Below are 27,738 nucleotides of genomic sequence, written 5' to 3'. Positions count from 1 at the left end.
TGCTCAATGAGTGAAATAGAAACACATACATTTTATAAAATTGGAAAAATAAGAGTATCAATGAAAACATTAAAAATATAAAAAACAAAAGTCATGAAGGTGAAAAATACAATAATGACTGAGACATTTTCAAAAGTAAAAAAAGGATGTAAAAACTGAAGATGCTCCACAAACTTATTAACTAGGATACACACAGAGATTTATGACAAGACACATATAAGCAAAGTTTCAAAAGTCAAAGACAAGAAGAGAATCTTAGGAGTTATAAAAGTGATGTGTCATTTATAAGTGTAGTCTTACAAGATAAACAGTGAATCTGTCAAAAAAAAAATTCAGATGTCAGGGAATTTGTAATATAAAGTGCTGAAAAAAAAAAAAAAAAGCTTCGGCCAGGCATGGTGGCTCACACTTGTAATCCCAGCACTTTGGGAGGCCGAGGCGGGCAGATCACGAGACCATCCTGGCCAACATGGTGAAACCCCATTCTACTAAAAATACCAAAAAAAAAAAAAAGCCGGGTGTGGTGGCATGTGCCTGTAGTCCCAGCTACTTGGGAGGCTGAGGCAGCAGAATCACTTGAACCCGGGAGGCAGAGGTTGCAGTGAGCTGAGATTGTGCCCCTGGGTGACAAAGCAAGACTCCATCTTGAAAAAAAAGAAAAGAAAAGAAAAATAGCTTCTAAGGGGAATAATATAACTAGCAAAACTGTCCTAAAAATGAAGAAAAAGTAAAGACCTTTCAAGATAACCAAATGCTGAAAAAGTATATTAGCACTACATCTGCCTTGCAAAATAAATAAATAAATAAAATTTTAAAAAAGCTAAAGCAAGTATCTTTCACTGAAAATAATATAATGCAAGAAAACAAAACATAATCATATGAAAACATAATTTTCTGGGAAAGATATGCACATACAAAAATATAAAGTTCTATGCCATTATCATGATAGCACAGAAAACATTTTAATTATTCTCCAAAATGTGAAAGATAAAAGCAAAAAAAAAAAAGTAATCATAAACTGTTAATATGCAAAATGAAAAATATGGTTAGTGACATCAATAATAAGGTTGAGGGCAGATGTAATGAGGAAGAATTTCAATGTGCAAGTAAAGTTAAATTTTTACCAGTTTAAAATATGTTATTTTAAATTTAAGAAATTTTATGTAATTCCCAAGATACCAAATAAAAAAGGATCTTTAGAGATACTGAAAAAGTAGGAAGGGCCTGTCAATACAAAAATCAAAAAGACACAAAGGAAGACAGAAAATAAGGGATGAAGATAAAATTATCAAGTAAAACAATAAAATAACATTAGTAAGCCTTTCTATTTCAGCAAATTATTTAAATATTTATGAAGTAAACTTTCCATTCAAAATACATGCATCGAATAAAAAAATTTTAACAATTAAAAAAAAGATCCAACCTGCTTTTCTACAAGTCACTTAAAATCTAATGATTAAAGGAGACAAGATGAAAAAAGACATTTCATGCAAATGACCAAAGAGGTCAAAATTATATTACACAAAGTGCATCTTAAGTGAAAAACTGTCCTATTTCATAAAATATGCCTTAACTAAAAGCTTATAAGAGACAAAGGACATTAAACAGTAATAAAAATGTTCATTTACTGGAAACCTACGACAAATGTATGTATATATATATATATTAATGTGTGTGTGTAACTCACAATAGCGTTTCAAATATATAAAGCAAATACTGACAAAAGTAAAGCAAGATATACAAAGCAATACAATTATACTAGGATATTTTGATATCCCAATTTTGGTAATGAATAAAACAAAAAGACAATATTCATAAGGGAACAGAAGACTTGAAAGCAGTATTAAAAAATTATGCCTTACAGAATTGTAGAAAACACTGCTCAACAACAGCAGAATACACAACCTTCTCAATAGCTCATACAAAAGTCTTCTTGATAAACCATGGGTTAGACCACAAAAAGACCCTTAACAAATTTTTTTAAATTAAAATTTTACAGATTACTTTTTATGATCAAACTGGAAAGACAGTAGAATTAAAAAAAAAAAAAACGGAAAATCTTACATAATTATAGAAAGTAAAAAACATACTCTTTAGCTTGCTCTTGTTCAACGTTTAAAATATTTAATATTATGAAGCTGTCTGGACTGCTGAATGTAATATTCAGATTAAATGCAATCTCTGTCAAATTTCAAATTGAGTTTTTCCAGAAATAGAAACAGCAACCCTAAAATTAGATAAAATTTCAAGAGACAGTATAGCGCCAAACGATCTTCAATAAGAAAAACAACAAGGCTCAGTGCGGTGGCTCACACCTGTAATACCAGCACTTTGGGAGACTGAGGTGGGTGGATCGCCTGAGGTTGGGAGTTCAAGACCAACCTGACCAACATGGAGAAATCCCATCTCTACTAAAAGATACAAAATTAGCTGGGCATGGTGGCACATGCCTGTAATCCCAGCCACTCAGGAGGCTGAGGCAGGACAACCACTTGAACCTGGGAGGCAGAGGTTGCGGTGAGCTGAGATTGCACCACTGCACTCCAGCATGGGCAACAAGCGTGAAACTGTCTTAAAAAAAAAAAAAAAAGAAAAGAAAAAGAAAAACAACAATGTTGGAGGCATCACAGCTCCTGATTTCAAAACACGTATAAAGCTAAAAATTAAAACAATTTAGTATGGGTATAAGCTGAACAGCTAGATCCATAAGATTAAATCCAGCACAAATAAAAACTCTCATATACATGATCAAGAGGAGCAATTTGTACACTCATAGTTACTGCAGCATTGTTAATGAAGCAAATAAATGAAAGTAATGCAAATGTCTCATCAGATGGATAAATGTAATTTGAAATATTAATATTAGTTTTTTAGAAGAAAAAAAATCTAATGAAATAAAAATAAATCTTAATGAAATTGTGCAACATGAAATAAGTCAGCCACAAAGAGACAGAAACTATATGAATCAACTTACATAAGATATCTAAAACAGTCTGAATCTGAAATAGAATGCAGTTGTTTTTGTAAAGTGCCAGAAAACAGAAATACATAGTTGCTTAATGTGTAGAGTTTTAGCTTTGCTAGATACATTCTAGAGATACAGTGCACAACAATGTCAATATAATATGACTAAACTGAGTATTAAAAATTTTTAAGATTGTAAAGTTTGTTTTTTTGACAATTAAAAATAGTGATATCTAAAACAGATACAGAGGTAGGATAGCTTTTGAAATTATCCTCTAATCACAAAAGTGCTTCTCCCACACATAAAAATAAAACTTACAAATAAATAGAGGGTAAAATTAGAAGTATTTCAATGACAACTCACCTAGACAGGGTAAAACGACCACTGTATACACACAAACAGAACAAGTATACAACTTACAAGCAATGCAGGAACAATACAAATACAGATAAACAAACACAGAGACTTATATTGGAAATAGATATATCACTGATGCATATTTGACTTGTGCTCCACACTGTATTATTCTATTTTCATACTACTGATAAACATACCCAAAGAAAGAAAGGTTTAATCGACTCACAGTCACATGTGGCTGGGGTGGCCTCAAAATCATTGTGGGAGGTAGAAAGTGAAAGGCACATCTTACATGGTGGTAGACAAAAGAGAATAAGAACCAAACAAATGGGGAAACCCCTTATAAAAACCATCAGGTCTCATGAGAGTCATTCACTACTGTAAAACGGTATGGCAAAAACCACCACGATTCAATTCTCTCTCTCTGGGTCCCTCCCACAACACATGGGAATTATGGGAGCTACAATTCAGAATGAGATTTGGGTGAAGACACAGCCAAACCCTATCATTTCACCCCTGGCCCTTTCCAAATCTCATGTCCTCACACTTCAAAACAAATTATGCCTTCCCAACAGTCCTCCAAAGTCTTAACTCATTTCAGGTTAAACTCGTAAGTCCACAGTCAAGTCTCATTTGAGAGAAAGTAAGTCCCTTCTACCTATGAGCCTGTAAAATCAAAAGCAAGTCAGTTATTTTCTAGACACAATGGGGGTGCAGGCATTGGGTAAATACACCCATACCAAATAAGAGAAATTGGCCGAAACAAGGAAGCTAGAGGCCCCATGCAAGGCCAAAATTCAGCAGGGCAGTCAAATCTTAAAGCTCCAAAATGATCTCCTTTGACTCCATGTCTCACATCCAGGTCACATTGATGCAAGAAATGGGTTCCCATGATCTTGAGCAGCTCCACCCCTGTGGTTTTGCAGGGTACAACCAGCCTTCTGGCTGCTTTCATGGGCTGGTGTTGAGTGCCTGTGGGTTTTACAGGTGCATGGTGCAAGCTGACAGTGGATCTACCATTCTGGGGTCTGGAGGACAGTAGTCCTGCTTCTCACAGCTTCACTAGGCAGTGCCCCAGTGGGGACTCTGTGTGGGGGCTCCAACCCCACATTTCCCTTCTGCACTGCCCTAGAAGGTCTCCATGAGGGCTGCAACCCTCCAGCAAACTTCTGCCTGGACAGTCAGGCATTTCCATACATATTCTGAAATGTAGGCAGAGGTTTCCAAACCTCGATTTTTGACTTCTGTGTACCTGCAGGCTCAAGACCACATGGAACCTGCCAAGCCTTGGGGCTTGGACCCTCTGAAGCCAAGGTCTAAGCTGTACCTTGAGCTTTTTTAGCTATGGGTAGAGTAGCTGGGACATAGGGAACCAATGCCCTAGGAAAGGCGGGGCTAGGCCCAACCCATAAAATTATTTTCTCTCTTAGGCCTCTGGGCTTGTGATTGGAGAAGCTATCACAAAGTTCTCTGAAATGCCCTAGAGACATTTTCCCCAGTGTCTTGGTGATTAACATTTGGCTCCTCATTACTTATGTGAATTTCTGCAGTGAGCTTGAATTTCGCTTCAGAAAATAGGTTTTTCTTGTCTATCACATCATCAGGCTAAAAAACTTCTGAACGTTTATGCTGTTTCCCTTTTAAAACTGAATGCTTTTAACAGCACCCAAGTCACCTCATGAATGCTTTATGGGTTAGGAATTTCTTCTACCAGATACTCTAAGTCATCTCCCTCAAGTTCAAAGTTCCATAGATGTCTAGTGCAGGGGCAAAATGCCACCAGTCTTTCTGTTAAAACATAGCAAGAGACACTTTTACTGCATTTCCCAAGTTCCTCATCTCCACCTGAGAGCACCTTGGACTGGATTTCATTGTCCATATCATTATTAGCATTTTGGTTAAACACATCTCTAGGAAGTTCCAAACTTTCCCACATTTTCCTGTCTCCTTCTTAGCCCTCCAAACTGTTCCAACCTCTGCCTGTTACCCACTTCCAGTGTCACTTCCACATTTTTGGGTGAAGTTCCTGACTCTACTGGTACCAATTTACTGCAGAAGTCCATTTTCACACTGCTGATAAAGACATACCTGAGATTGGGTAATCTATGAAGAAAAAGAGGTTTAATGGACTCACAGTTTCATGTGGCTAGGGAGGCCTCAAAATCATGGCAGAAGCCAAAAGTCATGTCATATATGGTGGGAGGCAAGACAGAATGAGAGCCAAACAAAAGGGGAAACCTTATAAAATTATCAGATCTCCTGAGACTTATTCACCACCATGAGAACAGTATGGGGGAGACTGCCCCCATGACTTAATTATCTCCCACAACACATGGGAATTATGAAAGCTGTAATTCAAGATGAGATTTGGGTGGGGACACAATCAAACCATATCACTGTCTTACAGTGTACACAGTTGAATATTGTCATACACAATTACAATATCAAATAACATCCTTACCTTGTCCCAAATTTCAAATAAAACATTTTCTGCTTTTTTTTTCTGTTTAGTATATAGATTTGTCAGTATATAGATTTCTGTTCAGTATACAGATTTGTTCAGTGATAGGTTTGTCAATTGTGGCCTTTATTGTGTTGAGCTACATCTATACCTAATTTATTGAGTTTCTTAAGTCACAAATGCATGTTGAGTTTTGCCAAATGCTGCTTTGCATCCACAATAAAAAAGAGATGTCTAGCAGCAAACGTCATTAAAAAGCTGAACACTCTACAATGAAAATGATAAATCACTGATAAAAATCTGAAAAAGACATGAAAAACTGAAAGAATTTTATGCTCATGAATTGAAAAAAATATTAAGAAATTCGCTATACTACCCAAGGTGATCTACAGATTCAATGCAATCTCTATCAAAATACCAATGACTTTTTTCAAAGAAATGGAAAAAACAAGCTTAAACTTTATAGGGAACCATCAAAGACCCCCAAATAGCTAAAGAAATCCTGAGTAAAAAGAATAAAGCTGGAGACATCACACTACCCGACTCCATAATATGCTATAAAGCTACAGTAAGCAAAGGAGCATGGTTCTGGCATAAAAATAGACAGAGGACAGTATCCAGTGAGCCCAATAATAAATTCATGAGCCTAGAGCCAAGTGATTTTTAACAAACTTAAAACAAAAATAACACACAACTTAAAAACAAGCAAGAGACCTTAACAGACATTTTTCAAAAGAAGAAATGCAAATGGCCAAAAAGGACATGCAAATATGCTCAATGTCACTAATTCTCAGAGAAATTAAAATCAAAACCACAATAAAATACCACATCACAGCCAGGTACGGTGGCTCACGCCTGTAATCCCAGCACTTTGGGAGGCTGAGGTGGGTGGATTACCTGAGGTTAGGAGTTCAAGACCAGCCTGGCCAACATGGTGAAACCTCATCTCTACTAAAAAGGCAGAATGAGCACAGTATGGGCCACCTGTAGTCCCAGCTACTTGGGAGGCTGAGGCAGGAGAATCACTTGAACCTGGGAGGCAGAGGTTGCAGTGAGCTGAGATCATGTCACTGCACTCCAGCCTTGGCAACTAGAGCAAAACTCTGTCTCAAACAAAACAAAACAAACAAAACAATACAAAAAACAACAATAACAACAACAACAATAAAAAACATTACTCCAGTGAGAACAACTGTAATTGAAAAGACTGTAATTGAAAAGACTGGCTGGGCGTGGGGTCTCACACCTGTAATCCTAGCACTTTGGGAGGCCAAAATGGGCAGGTTGCCTGAGCTCAGGAGTTCGAGACCAGCCTGAGCAACATGATGAAACCCCGTCTCTACTAAAATACAAAAAAAAATTAGCCGGACATGGCAGTATACGCCTGTAGTCCCAGCTACTTGGGAGGCTGAGGCAGGAGAACTGCCTGAACCCAGGAGGCAGAGGTTGCAGGGAGCCAAGATCACACCACTGCACTCCAGCCTGGGTGACAGAGTAAGAGTCCATCTCAAATAAATAAATAAATAAATAAAGACTAACAATTGTTAGTGAGAATGTATAGAAAAGGAAACAAATACAGTTGTAAAACTGTAAGTTAGTACAGCCATTACAGGAAAAAAAGCATCACAGGATAACATATTTAAATAATCAATATATGATAATTTAGACTGTTTCTTTGACTCATCACCTAGACAATAAAACATTGATGACTACACACAAACACACCAAATTCAAATTGTTGGGTCATATGTTAGTTCTATTTATTTTTTAATAAAACAGGACTGCTGAAGCATGTTAGTTCTATTTTTAGTTTTTTAATTAAACACAATTGCTGGAGCATATAAAAGTTCTATTTTCTTTGTAGCTAAAAAAACAACATCAGTATGTCAAAGAGACTCCCATGTTTATTACAATACTATTTATAATAGCTAAGATATGGAATCAATCCAATTATTGAAAACCAGATGATAAAGAAAATCTAGTACAGATACACAACAAAATACTATTCAGTTACAAAAGACAATAAAAGTTTGATATTTGCAAGGGTGTGGATGAACCTGGAGGCCATTACATTAAGTGAAATAAACCAGATTCACCAAGACAAGTACCACATGATCTTACACATATATGAAATCTAACAGTATATGATAAAGGCTTCACGCACTGGTCTTGGCAATCATTTTTTGGAAGGCTCAGGAAACAAACATCTGAAAATATACATGGTACTACATCATTGTATCCAAAATATCCCAAGAATATTTAAAGCAGGACTTTAAATAGATATTTACACACACATGTTCATCTATTATTATCTACAAAAGACAATTCCTGGAAACAACACAAATGTCCCTTTACAGATTAGTATCAGATTTTTAAAATGTCACATATATATACAATATTATTTCATTTTAAAATAGATATTCTGATATATCTTATAAAAACAATATATAAATTATAATGGGTTTTTTTGTATTATAATTGTGATTTTGTTCATGCATTGTTGCAAAAAAAATTGGTAATCTGTGTACTTTTGCATCTTACTGAGCTTTTATTTTATTTTTTTAGACAGTCTCACTCTGTTGCTGAGGCTAGAGTGTGGTGTGGGGTGATCTCAACTCACTGCAACCTCCACCCTCCAGATTCAAGCGATTCTTTTGCCTCAGCCTCCAAAGTAGCTGTGACTACAGGTGTGCACCACCACACCTGGCTAATTTTTGTATTTTTAGTAGAAAGAGGGTTTCACCATGTTGGTCAGGCTGGTGAGATGCTTTAAAATTATCTGGAATTCTTTGTTAGTCATTTTTTAGATCTGTGTTTTATTGTAATTGGTTACTGGAGCATTTTTAGTTTCCTTTGGTAGTGTTATATTTGCCTGATCCTTCATGATCCATTAAGGATGTCCTTGCATCTGAAGGAGCAAATACCTCTTTCAGTCATTAGAAACTAATTTGGGGAGGTAAATATCTTCTTCTATTGGATCTCTGGACTGATGAGATTTCTGCTGATATTGCAGTTAAGTGCATCGGAGCCAGGAAACAACAGGTGCTGGAAAGGATGTGGAGAAATAGGAACACTTTTACACTGTTGGTGGGACTGTAAACTAGTTCAACCATTGTGGAAAACAGTGTGGCAATTCCTCAAGGATCTACAACTAGAAATACCATTTGACCCAGCCATCCCATTACTGGGGATATACCCAAAGGATTATAAGTCATGCTGCTATAAAGACACATGCACACGTATGTTTATTACGGCACTATTCATAATAGCAAAGACTTGGAATCAACCCAAATGTCCATCAGTGACAGACTGGATTAAGAAAATGTGGCACATATACACCATGGAATACTATGCAGCCATAAAAAAGGATAAGTTCGTGTCCTTTGTAGGGACATGGATGCAGCTGGAAACCATCATTCTCAGCAAACTATCACAAGAACAGAAAACCAAACACTGCATGTTCTCACTCATAGGTGGGAATTGAACAATGAGATCACTTGGACACAGGAAGGGGAACATCACACACCGGGTCCTATTGTGGGGAGGGGGGAGGCGGGAGGGATAGCATTAGGAGACACACCTAATGTAAATGACGAGTTAATGGGTGCAGCACACCGACATGGCACATGTAATACATATGTAACAAACCTGCACATTGTGCACATGTACCCTAGAACTTAATGTATAATAAAAAAAAAAAAAGAAAAAACAATTTAAGAGAAAGCTTTAACAGGAGACTCAGCTATACAAAAAAAACACCCCAGCAAACTTAAGTCATTTGAAAGTTTCTTATTAGAATTTTTTAAAAAATAAAAGTGTGAATAAAGCATTTGGGATCCACACTATATAATAAACCATAAAAAGGTACATATTTTAGGAGGTTCAAAAGAGAGAAAACTTTTTTTTTAATTGTTTAAAGAAATAATGTGTTAAATTTTTCCCAATCTTGGAAGACATTCAGTTTTCTGAGGCTCAAAATATCTGTAGCAAGAAGAACCTAATAAAAAATTGCCCAGGACACAATTATAATTAAACTGCCAAAAATTCAAAGACAATGGGAGATTCTGAAAAGAAGCAAGAAAAAGAGATTCTTCTCATACAAGGGAACATCCATAAAGTTATCCGTAAATTGCTCAGCAGAAACAATGCAAGCCACATAGAAGTGAGACCATATATTTAAAGTGCAAATGAACAGAGAAAAAGAAAAAAACTCTGACAAATAAGGAGACTACACCTGACGAAGCTGTCCTTGACAAATGAAGTATCAATCAAGATATTCTCAGATCAAAAAATAAGTTGAGGGAATTTATAATCACTAGACCTGTCTTACAAAAAAATGTTAAAGAGAATTTTTCAAGTTGTAAGGATGGAATCCTAACTTACAGCAAGAAAACATAAAAGTACAAATCTTACTGGAAAACATATATACATAGAAGGCTATATAACTAATTATGGAGCATAAATCACTTTTAACTCTGACATAAAAGCCACAAAAAAAGCATTAGAACACATATAGCTTCAGTATATTTGTTAACAGGTACACAATATAAAAAAATGTAAAGGGTGACATAAATAGTGTTTTAAAGGAAGGAAAATTGTTTAATATTTCTACACATAGAAGTTAACTTTTGCTTGAGATCTGGAGTTCAAAACCAGCCTGGTCAATATAGCAGGACTCTGTCTCTAAAATAAATACAAGAATAAAATAAAATAAGGATCTCACAAAGCTAGTTTTTTTTTTTTTTTTTTTTTTTAAGCAGCACTGGGTGTGATGTCTCATTCATGTAATCCTAGCACTTTGAGAGGCCAAGGCAGGTGGAGTGCTTGAGCCCAGGAGTTCAAGACCAGCCTGAGCAACATGGCAAAACCCTGTCTCTACATAGAGTACCAAAAAAAGTAGCCAGACTTGCGCTTGTAGTCCCAGCTGCTCAGGAGGGTAACATGGGAAGATTGCTTGAGTTCGGGGAGGTCAAGGCTGCATTGAGCTGTGAATGTACTGCACTACAGCCTGCGTAACAAAGGAAGACCCTATCTGTACAAAAAAAGAAGTTACATTGTTATCTCAAACTAGACTTTTATAACTATCAGATGTTTTACGTAAGTCTCTTGGAAATTAAAATAAACGGTAGTAAATACACGCAAAAGAAAAAGAATTAAAGCATATAACAAACAAAAACAAAAACAAAAATTCAAGAAAATGCAAGGGAAGAAAGCATGAAAGAATTAAAACATAGAAACCACTAAATGGTCAGAAAACAATGAACAAAATAGCAGTAATAAGTTCTTGTCAATAATCACTTTAAACAGAAAAACATTTACTTATCCAATAAACACACACTGCTATTGTTTGAGTGTCCCTCCAAAATTTATGTTAATATTTAACTGCCATGGTGAGAAAATGAAGAAGTCAGCCCCTTAAGAAGCTATTAGGTTATGAGAGCTCTATTCTCATGAAAGGATTGGTATCATTATTCCCACACTGGGAATTAGTGGTTCAAAGATGAAAAAGAATATTCCATGCCAATAACTAAAAAAGTGTAGGAGTGGCTATATTTGTGGGGAAAAGAAAGAGAGATCAGACTGTTACTGTGTCTATGTGGAAAGAAGTAGACATAAGAAACTCCATTTTGTTCTGTACTAAGAGAAATTCTTCTGCCTTGAGATGCTGTTCATCTGTAACCCTAGCCCCAACCCTGTGCTTGCAAGGACGTGCTGTGTTGACTCAAGGTTTAATGGATTTAGGGCTATGCAGGATGTGCTTTGTTTAAAAAAAAAATGCTTGAAGGCAGTATTCTTGTTAAAAGTCATTGCCATTCTCTAATCTCAAGTACCCAGGGACACACTACACTGCAGAAGGCCACAGGGACCTCTGCCCAGGAAAGCCAGGTATTGTCCAAGGTTTCTCCCCATGCGATAGCCTGAGATATGGCCTTGTGGGAAGGGAAAGACCTGACCGTCCCCCAGCCTGACACCCGTAAAGGGTCTGTGCTGAGGAGGATTAGTGAAAGAGGAAGGCCTCTTTGCGGCTGAGATAAGAGGAAGGCATATGTCTCCTGCTCGTCCCTGGGAATACGAAGTCTTGGTGTAAAACCCAATTGTCTGTTCTATTTACTGAGATAGGAGAAAACCACCTTAGGACTGAAGGTGAGACATGCTGGTGGCAATACTGCTTTTTATTGCACCGAGATGTTGGTGTGTGTGCACATCAAGGCATAGCACCTTTCCTTAAACTTATTTATGACACAGAGACCTTTGCTCACATGTTTTCCTGCTGACCCTCTCCCCACTATTACCCTATTGTCCTGCCACATCCCCCTCTCCAAGATGGTAGAGATAATAATGATCACTAAATACTGAGGAACTCAGAGGCCAGTGCCAGCACAGGTCCTCCATATGCTGAGCGCCGGTCCCTTGGGCCCACTTTTCTTTCTCTATACTTTGTCTCTGTCTCTTATTTCTTTTCTCAGTCTCTCGTCCCACCTGACGAGAAACACCCACAGGTTGTGGAGGGGCTGGCCCCCTTCAATATCAGACAAAAGAGACATATAGAAACAAAAAAATCTGTCACAAAAAAAGAACTTTGCATATGATGTGGTCTTATATTTGAAAAACCTACTTCACTAAAACACCATTAGAACTCAAACATTTAGTCAAGATATAGGATTAAAAAATTAGTGTTTCTACATGCCAACAGTGAACAATGTGAAAATCAAACCAAGAGAGTAATCCCATTTACAATAGCCACAAATTAAATACCAGGAATGAACTTAACCAAAGACGTGAAGGATCTCTATGATGAATACTATAAAACATCAATGCAAGAAATTAAGCAAGAGAAAAAAAAGGAAAGATATTTTATGTTCATGAATAGGAAAGATCAGTGTTATTAAAATTTTCATACTACCCAAAACAATCTACAGATTTAATGCAATTCCTGTCAAAGCATGAATGACATTCTTCACAGAAATAGGAAAAACAATCTTATAATGTAGACAGAACCATAAATGACTCAAAATAGCCAAAGCCGTTGTACGAAAAAAGAAACTGGAGGAATCATAGTATTTGAATTTAAATGATACAACAGAGCTACCATAATTAAAACAGCATAAAACTGATCAGTAAAACAGTAGAGAGAATGCAGAGATAAATCCATACTACAGCAAACTTCTTTTTGACAAAGCTGTCAGGAATATATTGTTACTGGTAGAAAGTGTCCAGGTCCTTGGCATCTTGAACAAAGAATTGGACAAAATGCACAAAGCAAGGAAGGAATAAAAGGATTTATTGAAAATGAAAGTACACTCCAAAGTGCAAGCCCGAGCATAGGGGCTCAAAGGCCCGGTTACAGAATTTTTGGGAGCTTAAATACCACCTAGAGGATTCCACTGGTTACTTTGGGTATGCCCTATGTAAATGGAGAGGGTGAAGTAAAGTTAGTTATTTACAGCGCCTGTGGAGAGGATATTTCCTGTTATAGCTAAAGTGTGAATTGCCCTTATGGTCCCTGCCTCCAGACCCTGTTTTCCTGCCTCATCTCCCCCAAGATATGTGATCCTCATAAATCTTTATAGGAGGCAGTGGGATCGATGGTCTTTTTCTTTCTGTAACTGCTTTATGCTGGCTTGGGGTGTAGTCCCCGCCTATCGGAGATCACAGTACTCCTGCTCTGTTCTGTCTAGTGGAGACAGGGTAGTTTCTTGATGGCCAGGGGTGTGTTTTCACCTGGAACTGGCTGGAGCTTTCATTGCATGATCATCTGAAACTTGATGGTCTCTATGCAACAGCAAATGTATTTGATTAAAAGATATAATGGGGGTGGATACCAATGCTGTTAGGAATGTTTGTTACAGAGATTTGCAGGACAAAAAAAAAACCTGGTTTGTTCTAGAATTTATGTGTTTCCTTAAAGTCTTGGCACAAACAACTCCATTTTGGTTTGGTCTGTTGGGGCCTAGTGTATGAGCTTAGTCCAAAACAATGGCATCCCAGAATTTTGTTTAAAAACTTCCCCCTTGGCCATGCACAGTGGCTTAAGCCTGTAACCCCGGCACTTTGGGAGGCTGAGGCAGGTGGATCACGAGGTCAGGAGTTCAAGATCAGCCTGGGCAAAACGGTGAAACCCCATCTCTACTAAAAATAAAAAAATTAGCCGGGCATGGTGGCAGGCGCCTGTAATCCCCGTCACTTGGAAGGCTGAGGCAAATAACTGCTTGAACCTGGGAGGTGCAGGTTGCCGTGAGCCAAGATTACACCACTGAACGCCAGTCTGGGTGACAGAGTGAGACTCCATCTCAAAACAAAACAAAACAAAATTCCCCCTTTTTGGTTAGGTTCTCACTTAGATTACAGTGTGTCCAAAATTTAGGGCCTTTGAGCCACTCTCAGTTACCATCATTTTGGATTTCTGGTCTCAGCACATTATTTATAGGTTACGGTGTTCTCATGGTTGCACATTTCTTTTAGCTCCTGTTATTATAGTTGAAGAGAGACCGTATGACATCCTAGAGATGGCTGCATGCAAGCATTTAAACCTTTGAGAGAATACAGCACACAGGGAGACTACTATTATGACTATTGGGAGGAAAACACCAAGAGTTCACAGTATGCTCCTTACTCAAGGTTTCCATTAACCAAACCTTGTAAAATTAAATAAATCAAAGAATGAGCCAGATAAAGAGTTTACTTACTTAACTAAGCAATTTGTTAATCCCCTACCAGTGAATGTCTATAATCTTCATCTGATGTATTTCTCCATAAGCCACAAGTGCCAGCAGCTGCACAGGTACTTCTCTGTTTAGTCAATTCTATTATAACTTTCACAAAAGAATTTAAAGTCTACTGCATAACTGTAGCCTTTACAGTAGAATTTGCTATAGAGCCTATCATGAGGGATACCTTTTTAACCATTGCTTCTTTTACTTTAAGCCACGGAAAAGGGCCTAACAAATGATGCTCTTCTAGAAGAGTGAAGGCCTCCTGGCAATGTTCTCTTTAACCCATGGTGTGGGTTAACAGGAATGAACCAACGTTTTGTTTTTGGACTGATTATGAGGCAGTGTATGTATCACTGAAGTTTCTTACGCTGACTGGGCTTTCATCTTTTATTTATCAAAGTATAAGCTTATCCATGTATAAGGCTGGCTGCAAACTCCTTCACAAATAGAAGTATACCCCATAAATGCACTTAACAGACCCCTTTTCTACGTTTAATGTTTCTAGAGGCATAAGAAATAAAAAAATTCAGGCCGGGCGCAGTGGCTCAAGCCTGTAATCCCAGCACTTTGGGAGGCCGAGATGGGCGGATCACGAGGTCAGGAGATCGAGACCATCCTGGCTAACACGGTGAAACCCCGTCTCTACTAAGAAATACAAAAAATAGCCGGGCGAGGTGGCGGGCGCCTGTAGTCCCAGCTACTCGGGAGGCTGAGGCCGGAGAATGGCGTGAACCCGGGAGGCGGAGCTTGCAGTGAGCTGAGATCCGGCCACTGCACTCCAGCCTGGGCTACAGAGCGAGACTCCGTCTCAAAAAAAAAAAAAAAAGAATGTAGTTAGGTTGTCTATAAAAACACTTGAGGTAATGAATACCCATTTATCCTGATATAATTTTTATGCATTTCATGCCTACATCAAAATATCTCATGTAACCCATAGATACATAAAGCTACTGTGTACTCATAAAAATTTAAAATCCTGAACCATATACAAAAACTATCTTGAATAAATTAAATATTTAAATGTAAGAAGCATAACTCTACAATTTTTAGAAGAAAATACAGGAAGAAAGATTATGACATTGGTCTTGGCAATGTTTTCTTGCATATAACATCAACTACATGAGTAACACATTTAAAAACACAGAAAAATGGGACTACATTAAATTTATCTCTGCACATTAAAATTAACATTTAGTCAGAGTCCCAACTAAGAAAAAAAAAAGTAAAAAGTATACATTTGACAGACATTAACACCCAGAATAGACTCTAAAAAATCAACAGAGTAACATGATTAACAAATGAACAGATGAAAATGTTTCTCCAAAGAATAAATACACATAGCAAGCAATTATTGAAAAATTTTTAATCTTTAGAAAAATGTAAAGCAAAACCACAATGAGGTATTATCATGTATTAATTAGAATGGCCAACATCAAGCGAACAAAAGATGACAAATGTAAAGAATGTAGATGAATTGAAACCCTTGTGCATTGTTGGTAGGAAGAAAGTGATCCAGCCCCCTAAAAAATGTAAGGGGATTCCTCCAAAAAAAAATGAAGTTATTCTATGACCCACTAATTCTACTTCTGAGCATCTTACTCAAAATATGCAAAGCGTATCTGACAGAAATATTTGCACATCCATGTTTACTGCAGCAATATTCACTGTTTTAGTTTATTCTTGCATTGCTAGAAATACCTGAGACTAGGTAATTTTTTTTTTTTTTTTAAAGAAAAAGGTTTAACTGGCTCATGGTTCTGCAGGCTGTACAGGAAGCATAGCAGCTTCTGTTTCTGGCGAGGCCTCAAAAAGCTTCCAATTATGGTAGAAAGCAAATAAGGAGTGAGTCACCTCACATGGTGGGAGCAGGAGCAAGAGACAGTGAAAGGAGAGGTGCCACATGCTTTTAAAAAGTGAGATCTCAGGAGAACAAACTCACTATGGCAAAGACAGTACCAAAGGGGCTGGTGCTAAACCATTCGTGAGAAGTCAACCTTATCATCCCATCACCTCCCACCAGGCCCCACCTCCAACATTAGGGATTGCAATTTGACATGAGATTTGAATGAGGACACAGATCCAAACCATATCATTTACAAAAGTCAAAAAGGAAAAAAAAATTGAAATGTCCCTTAACAGATGAATGATTTAAAAAGATGTGGCTTATACATCAATGAAATATTCTTTAGCTTCAGATGAAAATATCTTGTCAGAGGCTACAATAAGGATAAATCTTAAAGCCATTATTTTAAGTGAAGACACTAACAAAGTGACAGTGTATGATTCCACTTAGGTAAGATATGTTAAGTAGTAAACTCACAGAATAAATAAGATATGTTAAGTAGTAAACTCACAGAAAACCTAAGTAGAAAGGTACTTGCCTTTGGTTAGGATTGTGAAACCTCAGTGGAGCCAAAAATCAAGTAGGGGTATTTGGAAAAAGCAGGCCCTCACCCAGGTGGCCAACTCAAGAGCCCATAGACATGGCTGCAGACAAAACATGGTACACTAAGCTTGGTCTTATTAAGGATGCTGAAGCAGTTCTGCAACCTGTCTCAAACTCCTCTCAGCTACAGTACACAAGTGGTCCTTCCTATCAAGAGACTGCCAGGAGACACACCCAGCCATGGCCCTGGAGGCAGGCCTACAGATCTTGGCCTTAGCTATGGTCCCTGCAGCAGCCATGTGACTCAGTTCTAGCCCTCACAGTCACAGTCCATGGCCAGTTGTACATACTCACGGACTCAGAGAGACCTGTGAAAACTGTTCCCCAGTAGTCAGTAGAAGCCAAACCCATTCATACACCTGGTACTTGGCCTATCATATGCAGACAAACTTCAAAACCCTACCTTACTGCCTGCCATGCAGATAATGTCCTCAAGGAAATTTAATCTTTCCAGGGCCTAGAAAGAATTCATGACTGTCCAAATCTCTGGTAACACAACCATCAAAAGCAGAGGTAATCCCATCAGCATGAGGACAGAACAAAAGGAGTTCTTTACCTGCCAAATTGTAATCATTGTTAGATCCTTCAAATGTACAGACACAGGGCTGCTTCAGAGACCACAGCTGAGGCCAAGATCTGCAGGCCTGCTCCAGGGCCACAACTTCTATCTTAGCATATTACTAAAAACTTGTATGAGAACAATTAGGCAAGGAAAAGGATTGAACAAAGCTCTCCAGCTTTTGAAAAGAAATAAAAACATTACTGCTGTTTGGAGATTATATAATCATGCCTATATATGTGTGTATATATATACATATAACTCTAGAGTAAATAAACAAAAACTCAATAAATGTATTCATTAAAGCATCAGGATACATAATCTTGTGAAAGGAAAATAAATCTTGGAACTCTTAGGGCCCCCAAAATCACTAAGCTAAACCGTCAAGCTGGGAACTGCCTAGGGCAAACCTGCCTCCCATTCTATTCAAAGTCATCCCTCTGCTCACTGAGATAAATGGACATCTGATTGCCTCCTTTGGACAGGCAAATCAGAAACTCAAAAGAATACAGCAGTCTCTCTCTCATGTACTGTGACCTAGAAACCCCATCCCTTGCTTGAGTTGTCCTGCCTTTCAGGATGGAACCAATGTACATCTTATATAGATTGACTTATGTCTCATGTCTCCTTAAAATGTATAAAACCAAGCTGTGCCCAAACCACCTTGGGTACATGTCATCAAGACTTCCTAAGGCTGTGTCAGGGGCATGTGTCCTCAACCTTGACAAAATAAACTTTTTTTCTTTCTTTTTCTTTTCCTTTTTTTTTTGAGACAGAGTCTTGCTCTGTCGCCAGGCTGGAGTGCAGTGGTGCAATCTCAGTTCACTGTAATTTCCACCTCCTGGGATCAAGCGATTCTCCTGCCTCAGCCTCCCAAGTAGCTGGGACTATAGGTGCGTGCCACCATGCCCCGCTATTTTTTGTGTTTTTAGTAGAGATGGGGTTTCACCATGTTGGCCAGGATGGTCTCGATCTCTTGATCCACCAGCCTCGGCCTCCCAAAGTCCTGGGATTACGGTCATGAGCCACCGTGCCTGGCCAGCAAAATAAACTTTCCACATTAACTGAGACCCGTCTCAGATTTTTGGAGTTAATACTCTGTTGCCCAGGTTCATCTTAAACTCCTATGCTCAAGTGATCCACCAGCCTTGGCCTCTGAAAGTACTGGGATTACAGAAATGAGTCACTGGACCTGGCCCAACATAAAAATATTTGTTGCATTTCCAAATAGTAACAACAAACCTTACAAAAAAAGAAACAATTTTCATTTGCAATAGTATAAATATAAAAAATGTAATCAAAGTAAATTTAACCAATGAAATATGTATACACTAAATACAATAAGATATTAATGACAGAAATTGCAGTAGACACAAATAAATAGAAACCTATTTCGGGCCGGGCGCGGTGGCTCAAGCCTGTAATCCCAGCACTTTGGGAGGCCGTGACGGGCGGATCACGAGGTCAGGAGATCGAGACCATCCTGGCTAACATGGTGAAACCCCGTCTCTACTAAAAATACAAAAAAAATTAGCCAGGCGTGGTGGCGGGCGCCTGTAGTCCCAGCTACTCGGGAGGCTGAGGCAGGAGAATGGCGTGAACCCGGGAGGCGGGGCTTGCAGTGAGCTGAGATCCGGCCACTGCACTCCAGCCTGGGCAACAGAGCCAGACTCCGTCTCAAAAAAAAAAAAAAAAACAAAAAAAAGAAACCTATTTCATTAGAATAACTAATATTGTCAAAGTACCATATTATCATAAGTTATCTATATTCAATGTGAAAATTTTAGTGTCATTTTTCACAGTAATAGAAAACACAATTGTAAAACTTAAGTATAACCTTAAACAACTTTAACACTGATTGGCTGGGCACAGTGGCTCACACCTGTAATCCCAGCACTTTGGGAGGCCGAGGTGGGTGGATCACGAGGTCAGATAGAGACCATCCTGGCTAACATGGTGAAACCCTGTCTCTACTAAAAATATAAAAACAAAATTAGCCGGGCATGGTGGCGAGTGCCTGTAGTCCCAGCTACTCGGGAGGCTGAGGCAGGAGAATGGGGTGAACCCGAGATGCGGAGCTTGCAGTGAGTGGATATCACGCCACTGCACTTCAGCCTGGGTGACAGTGAGGCTCCCCGTCTCAAAAACAAAACAAAACAAACAAAACTTTAACATTGATTAATGGTGATTGTTAGTGCCTGAGGGTGGAAAATAAGGAGATGTTCAAAGAATACCAATTTTTAGTTATAAGTTGAGTAACTCTGAAAAATCTAAAGTACATTAGCATTAGATCAGCAAAATAGCATTGTTTATAGTTAGTAACACTGTAATGTATGCTTACAATTTGCTACAACAGTAGACTTTAAGTGTTCTTACTACAAAAAAATTGGTTATCTACCTGAGGTAATAGATGTGTTCATCAACTTGACTATATTTTACTTTACAACGTATATACATATCAAATCATTACACTGTACACATTAAGTTATACAACTTTTATTTATCAGAAAAATCCAGGTCGCACAGAGATGTACAGTAAGCCCTCACTTTATGTTCAAAATAGGTTCTTGAAAACTGCATCTTTAAATGAACAATGTTGCTATATGTCATGTAAACATATCTCTTGTATTAATTAAACTCTGGTAAAATTAGTTTTCTTAATATGTTGCTTTGCTTACTGTTTCCAAGAACCTATCAGCAAAGTTAAGTAAGAATTTATTATACACATATAAAACTTACATAGGTGTTTGTGTGTGTGAAACACACATTTTTATATATAGATAGATCTCAATAACAGAATTTCAGTAGGCTTCCTACTAAATAAGACAAAATTAAAAGATAATAGTTATTAAGAAATAATGTAACAATTGAGAGTTTAATATACACTTAGCAATGTTCTAAGCTGGTTAATGACACAGCGCATTTAAGAAATTCAGTGCTGGCCAACGCTTTGAATGTGAGGACATTTTTACTTATCTGTGGTGGTGGATATCACAAAAATTATTTGCAAACCTTTTTTTTTTTTTTTTAAATGCTCATCAGCTATTATTGGTGTTAGCATAATTTTTATTATTTTTATTATTTTTATTTGTTTTAGCCTGTTGCCCAGGCTGGAGTGCCTGTGGCACGATCTCAGCTCACTGCAACTTCCACCTCCTGGGGTCAAGCAATTCTCCTACCTTAGCCTCCCAAGTAGCTGGGATTACAGGCATGCACCACCATGCCCAGCTGATTTTTGTATTTTTAGTAGAGATGGGGTTTCACCATGCTTGGCTGGTCTCTAACTCCTGACCTCATGATCTGCCCGCCTCGGTCTCCCAAAGTGCTGGGATTACAGGTGTGAGCCACCATGCCCAGCCATGTTACTGTATTTTATGTGTGGCTGAGACAATTTTTCTTCCAATGTGGTGGTCCAAGGAAGCCAAAGGTTGAAAACCCATGCTTTAAATAATTTGAAAACTTGCAAAAGTAGAGTTTAAATTACAAATCTCAGTTTATATTAAAACAATAACATTTTGAAGTAAAATAAAATTACATTTTTTCATATTTAGGAAAATGCTTATTGTTCTGATAAAATTGCTGAGTAAGAATTTTTTTGTAGAATTACATTTGCAACCTCTATAGGATTAAAAATCACCAAGCAGAAAAGATGCAACATCTGTCCCTGGTGTTCCTGGGATTTCTGAACCAAATCCCAATATGTCCACTACTCACCTTACACATTTCAGACATGATGCAAAAACAGTATTTGGAAAAAAACAAAAAACAAAAAAACTTTAACATAGAGCTCTTCAATCATACGAATATTCCCAGGTCCCCAAAAGCAATGAACAGCAGTCAGACCATGCAGCCCTTTGTAAGTGATAAAGTGGACACCGGCTCTCCCTGTAAACTTGAAGGGAGATACGAAAGGAAAAACAGAACTCTTGGATTTAAGAGCATGGGACATAAGATGACCCTATGAGAAAAAATGCAGCCTTTTTGGAAATTATTTTGTCACAGAGCTTCCCAAACTACATTTATTTACTTATTCATTTTTTGCAATGGAGTCTAGCTCGATACTGCCCAGGCTGGAGTGCAGTGGCGTGATCTCAGCTGAGCATAACCTCTGCCTCCTGGGTTTTTAAGCAATTCTCTCTGCCTCAGCATCCTGAGTAGCTGGGATTACAGGCACAAGCCACCACACCCAGCTAATTTTTGTATTTTTAGCAGAGACAGGGTTTCACTATATTGGTTAGGCTGGTCTTGAACTCCTGATCTCAGGTGATCCACCTGCCTCGGCCTCCCAAAGTGCTGGGATTACAGGCGTGAGCCACAGGGCTCAGCCTCCCAAACTACATTTTAAGGCCTGGCTTCCTTCTTGACTTTTGGCCTCCTTGCCTGTGTCCTCTCCTCCATTCACTCTCACCTACCTGAGGGTCTGGCTGCTGTCTGATGTATCTTGAAATTGTAGAGCTCTTTTCTTTGCTCCAGACAGGTGACCAGGTCTGGGTTAGAGATAGTAACACCTGTTTTATTTTTAAAAAATTAACATGACTATTGCTGGGGATACTCCAATTACCAACCTAGTACTATGCTAAGTAGAATAGAGAAATTAGGGAAGATTCTAGAAAATTAATCCAAAAATTGTTTTCTGACAGAATCTTTAGAATATTTAAGTATTTTAACTCTGTGGGCTTTAAGTTCCACTACCAAGTACTACTGAATCAAAAATAAGTAGTGCAAATTGCATGTTAAGATGTGAAAGACAATTATTTTATATCATTAATTTATAGAATTACCACTAGCCTAGAGTGAAGGAAACAAATTAGCTCAAAAGAAGGTTTACGTAAAGATGAAACATCCTAAAGATTTTATTTTTTATACCACCAAACTCCCAAACTTTTCATGAAGGAACTGAAATTAATTCATGCAAAGCAAAAGCTCCTAAAAGATATTATACAAGGAAAGAAAATGAAATTCTGAAAAAGTATTAGGAATTACATATTAAAGTTATCCTCACCCAGGGAGACCAAGTTTCTGTAGTTCTCCAACATCACATCTCTATATAAATTCTGCTGAGAAGGGTCCAGACATTTCCACACTTCTGGAGAGAATTCTATGGCCATATCCCTGAATGTTAAGAGCTCCTGAAAATACATATTTATCAAGTGACAGAATTCTTCTTTTTTTTTTTTAATATGGAGTCCTGCTCTGTTGCCCAGGCTGGAGTGCAGTGGCGCAGTCTCGGCTCACTGCAACCTTCGCCTCCCAGGCTCAAGTGATTCTCCTGCCTCAGCCTCCTTACTAGCTGGGATTACAGGCACCCACCACCATGCCCGGCTAATTTTTGTATTTTTGTTAGAGACAGGGTTTCACCATGTTGGCCAGGCTGGTCTCCAACTTCTGACCTCAGGTGATTCGCCTGCCTCAGCCTCCCAAAGTGCTGGGATTATAGGCATGAGCCACCGCACCCGGCTGTGAGGCCTTAATTTGACTACAGGTGAAATGAGTTAAGAGAACTAGTTCTGACTTACAAGACTGAATGGAGTTATCTGATAAAATAACTTTCAACACAGTAATGTTCTCTAAATTATTCTATAACTCTGAAGAAAAAGGAGGGCATGCCAGCAATTTCTGTTGCTGCAGTGGAAATATGGGCTACACTGACATGCCCTACCAAAACCAAGCAGAGCAGGCCCTGTGACTTCCTAGAACAAAGGGTGAACTGACTTCTCATTAAAGTATCTGGAAGCCCTCATGCTTGACCCTGGCCTTGTGGTAGAATCATGTGAGGAATTCAATTTAAAAACCAGGAATTCTTTTTTGAGACGGAGTCTTGCTCTGTCGCCCAGGCTGGAATGCAGTGGCATAATCTCGGCTCACTGCAAGTTCTGCCTCCCAGGTTCACGCCATTCTCCTACCTCAGCCTCCTGAATAGCTGGGACCACAGGTGCCTGCCACCATGCCTGGCTAATTTTTTTTGTATTTTTAGTAGAGATGGGGTTTCACTGTGTTAGCCAGGGTAGTCTTGATCTCCTGACCTCGTGATCCGCCCGCCTCGGCCTCCCAAAGTGCTGATATTACAGGCATGAGCCACAGCGCCTGGCCAAAAACAGAAATTTTTCCACCTAGTAAAACAGACAGGATTTGTGGGGAGGGTACAGGTTATGGTTTCTCTTCAGACTGTCCACGTGACTCTACAGCAAGACTGGGCTGAGAATCACTCGGCCAAGCATTGCCTCTAAGGTTCAATGTGCATATAAATTATTTGGTATTCAAAACCTCACTGTAAGTAACAAAATTCTGCAGGTTTGAAAAGGGTCCATGAATTAGCTTCTTATTGCAAGTCTCCTGTTATTGCAAGTCTTCTTATTGCTGACGCTTCTGCTCCTAGACCCATTATACCACTCAGCTAGAAAAAGCAATCACAGCATGAGTCCCTCACTGCAACACCCTTATCATAACACAAATACTTTACATCCGAAGACAGGACCACCAATCATCATCTTGAAATATGGCATTCTCTGCAGGCCCTTTAATGTTTACAGAGGCGGAAGATGGTGGCAAGTCTGAGTAAGTCTGCATTTGAAAAATGTGTATATGCATTAATGCAATCTTTATGGAGCATGTAGTATGTGCTCAGAAGTATGTCACAGACCAGTGTGCTGGGAAGTTCACATTACGTGTGTTAATACTATAACATCCTGAAAAGTAGTCCTATACTTCCCAGGATTTAAATGCAGGGCCCCAGCATTTCTATTTCCTCTTCTGTTTACTTATTGGTTTTGTTTTTTTGTTTTTTAAATGCGTAAAATAATAGCTCAATATAGATAGATGGGACATATACAGAAAGAAAGAGTTAAGTGCAATTCAGAGGAATTTTTTATTTTTGTGTTTGCAGTTACTTTGAAACTTGTGAAAAAACCACTGAAACTGTAGAGATGGGGAACAGGTTGCTGGATAGGATGTCTCTAGAAACACTAATTTTAATTTTATAAAAAACAATTTAAGGCACAAAAGTATATCGCTTTTCCCCATTTATCTGCTTTTGGGTTTCAGGAAATTTTAAGCACCAGCTCCAGAGAGGTGGTAGGGTTAGCCACCCCAAACTCTGATCTTCTCTAAGCAGTTCTGTGAGAGATTTCAGTGTGGGGTCAGACCTGGAAAAGGTTCAGCAGAGGGTGGATCTGGACAGAGATGGGACAGAAGGTGGGCCCTAGGCATCTGCTCTCTATGCCTGTAAGTATTTTCAGTTTTGTCTTTTCTAAGCCTGCCGAAGAGAAATTTGATTCCCAGAGTTTCTGTATCTTTTTTTTTTTTTTTTTTTTTTGAGACGGAGTCTCGCTCTGTCGTGTAGGCTGGAGCAGTGGCCGGATCTCAGCTCACTGCAAGCTCCGCCTCCCGGGTTTATGCCATTCTCCTGCCTCAGCCTCCCGAGTAGCTGTGATTACAGGCGCCCGCCACCTCGCCCAGCTAGTTTTTTTGTACTTTTTAGTAGAGACGGGATTTCACCGTGTTCGCCAGGATGGTCTCGATCTCCTGACCTCGTGATCTGCCCGTCTCGGCCTCCCAAAGTGCTGGGATTACAGGCTTGAGCCACTGCACCCGGCCGAGTTTCTGTATCTTAATCTATTTTAGCTAATTCCCTATTTTATAACACACAATAGCAAGGAATTCAACCAAAACCCTTATGTTTTTCTAGACCAATTATATTAGAAGCTAATTATTTATTCTTAGCAAGGTAAAAACAATACAAATAGTAATAACAACAATTTCTCTTCTGCCAATGAACAGCTGATCAGGTGGTGGCATCAAAACTCACAAAACAATAAAAGGGAAGTAACCCAAATGAAGCTTAAGTCTCCTGTACAGTGTCCATCTTTGTACTGAACACACGATGCTGAATTCAACCATTTATTCATGTGCTCCAGACTGCAAGTTCCTTGATAGTAGGGACCATGACTGCTTTATGTCTTTTTCCAATGACCATATAAAATAGAAGCAATTAGGTTATTGATCAGTTTGGGTCTCCAGATCTCCTCATTTTTCACCAAAGAACCAGAAAACTGGAGCAATTCTTATCTGGGTAAAAACCAAGGAGATTCTTTCTGTGAGGGGAGGCACAAACCCTGGATGAGTCACTTAATCTTTCTCTGAAATGGGAGCAGAATTAGACCTTCTTGTCAGACTGACCCCAGTCTGCACAGGACATCCTCAAATGTCTCATTACTCAAAGATGCTGGTGAGAGTGTCCCCAGTGACCTTTGGTTGATGCCCCCGTAGTGATCCATGGAGGAGACACTCAGGCTGACTTTGTGGGGTGCAAATAGAAAATGGAGCTGTCCTGGTGGACCTGCATATCTTGGCTCCAGATGTGATATCCCCTGCCCCTGATCAGCTAACTCTGAGGTAAGGAAAAGGACAAAAGTACTCTACTCCCATAACACAGTATACAGGAGGAAGGCATACTTGTGATTATGGTTGTCATTAAGGCTCTGGATATTTTGTGGCCTTACCTCCCACTGCTAAGATGCTTGTTACCCTTACAGATTCTGCCACAGGATTTTGTTCCCATCAGAAGCCTCTCACACAGCTGTAGCAGGTCACTGAATAAGATCTGGAAAACTCAAAGGGCTCCACTCTAAAAATGGGGCTTAAGATGTCTATGTTGGCCTCTCATGATGCAGAAAATGTCTTCTGTGAGTTTTTCGTATGTCTTCAACCCAAAGTCTGGTCCAGTGTTGGGAATCCTAGGCAGAGGCCAACTTTTATATGCAGATTCTAGGTGGGATCAATGTGCCTCTGCATTCTTAGGGATTAGAGTAAGCACAGTAAAACCAGAGGAGAGATCCCCTCAGTGAGGTTCCTTCAACACATCCTAAAGAATATTTTGACCTAAAAGGAAATACTAGGGTAAACATAATATAAGTAGAGAGTTTTGGGGCCAAAGCTTGAATATTGCAATCTTGGAGTATAAAGCTGCCCTGAATATACACTCCAGTTACAAGTATATTTGTAAAGGAAAAAGGAAGGCAGAGAGGGAACTGATAGAAAGTTGTCAGGAATTCTTATTGGCTTACAATAGTAACATTGGTTAGTGATTGGTTATATACATTTTTAAGCTATTGGGTGTGGGTTATGGTGTCCAGTGTGGCATTATTAGGTTAATTTATAGCCACTTGTGCCAACAGCAAGCAATTTCAAAAGACCAACAGTTCAAAGATGGGAACAGTATTATCACTGTGGTCTCATTTTAACAAGACTCTGGGTCTGATCATTAAAAGAACATGTATTTCTCAAATAAAAGTTCTTTTCTTCTCTCAAATCCCAGAAAATAAATTCAAAATTTGGAACTACACATTTAGGTCTTGGAGGGCTGGTGAGCTATGCACATTTGTGGGCATCGGGCCAAGGGGAGGAGGGAGAGAATTGAAGTTCTCAGGTTTAATCAATGCATATGTATGATCCTGGTTGGGTTTATGGGCCCCATGATCTCTGAATCTGTGTCAGATCTGAAGATGACAGGAGCACTGAAGGAGGTGAAATAACTGATTGCTGTTCTGAAGTTATTTTTGTAGAAATCTAGTCTAACTGCTCTAGAAGGGACTGTAGATCCCAAATAGAGAGACTATTTTGTTTGCAGATTTGGGGAGCACCTTGCTGCACTTTGTCGTACAATTGTGGGTTGTGTGGCTGGAATCCTGAGAATGAAGGTTTTTCTCTCAAGTGAAGCCTGATAGGCACTTTGTATATAACATCTGGTACTTCTAAACAATGTATGGAAAATATGACTAAAAGAAAAATTTTCAGCCAGGCACGGTGGCTCACGCCTATAATCCCAACACTTCGGGAGGCCGAAGTGGGTGGATCATGAATTCAGAAGATGGAGACCATCCTGGCCAACATGGTGAAACCCCATCTCTATTAAAAATATAAAAAACTTAGCTGAGTGTGGTGGCGCGCCTGTAGTCCCAGCTACTCGGGAGGCTGAGGCAGGAGAATCACTTGAACCTGGGAGGTGGAGACCGCAGTGAGCTGAGATTGCACTACTGCACTCCAGCCTGGCAACAGAGCAAGACTCCATCTTAAAAAAAAAAAAAAAAAAAAAGAGAGAGAAAAGAAAAATTATCTCCAATCCCCAAAAAAATTTCCACCATAATAGAACAGCAAGAAAATGTTTTGTTATATAATTAAACCAAAATGTGATGTGCATCAAAGGCAATCTACTAAGAGACTACAAACACAGAAAAAAAG

The 27,738-nt window shown here is 38.8% G+C and overlaps 1 protein-coding gene across 1 annotated transcript in view; it reads right to left on the bottom strand.

Annotated features, from left to right (window-relative positions):
• ZNF718 (zinc finger protein 718) overlaps positions 1 to 26,280 on the bottom strand; it is a 28,682-nt gene extending 2,402 nt beyond the window's left edge. Inside the window, 3 exon segments of the mRNA XM_025384590.1 lie at positions 21,915 to 22,010; positions 22,505 to 22,631; positions 26,158 to 26,280. Coding sequence (XP_025240375.1) covers positions 21,915 to 22,010; positions 22,505 to 22,610 — 202 coding nt within the window. The 5' untranslated portion in view covers positions 22,611 to 22,631; positions 26,158 to 26,280.
• Positions 26,281 to 27,738: the final 1,458 nt, after the last annotated feature.

Source organism: Theropithecus gelada, chromosome 5 (assembly GCF_003255815.1).
Source record: "Theropithecus gelada isolate Dixy chromosome 5, Tgel_1.0, whole genome shotgun sequence".
Lineage (NCBI taxonomy): Eukaryota > Metazoa > Chordata > Mammalia > Primates > Cercopithecidae > Theropithecus > Theropithecus gelada.
Note: the sequence above shows the minus strand (reverse complement) of the source record. Positions and strands in the feature narration are given on the sequence as shown.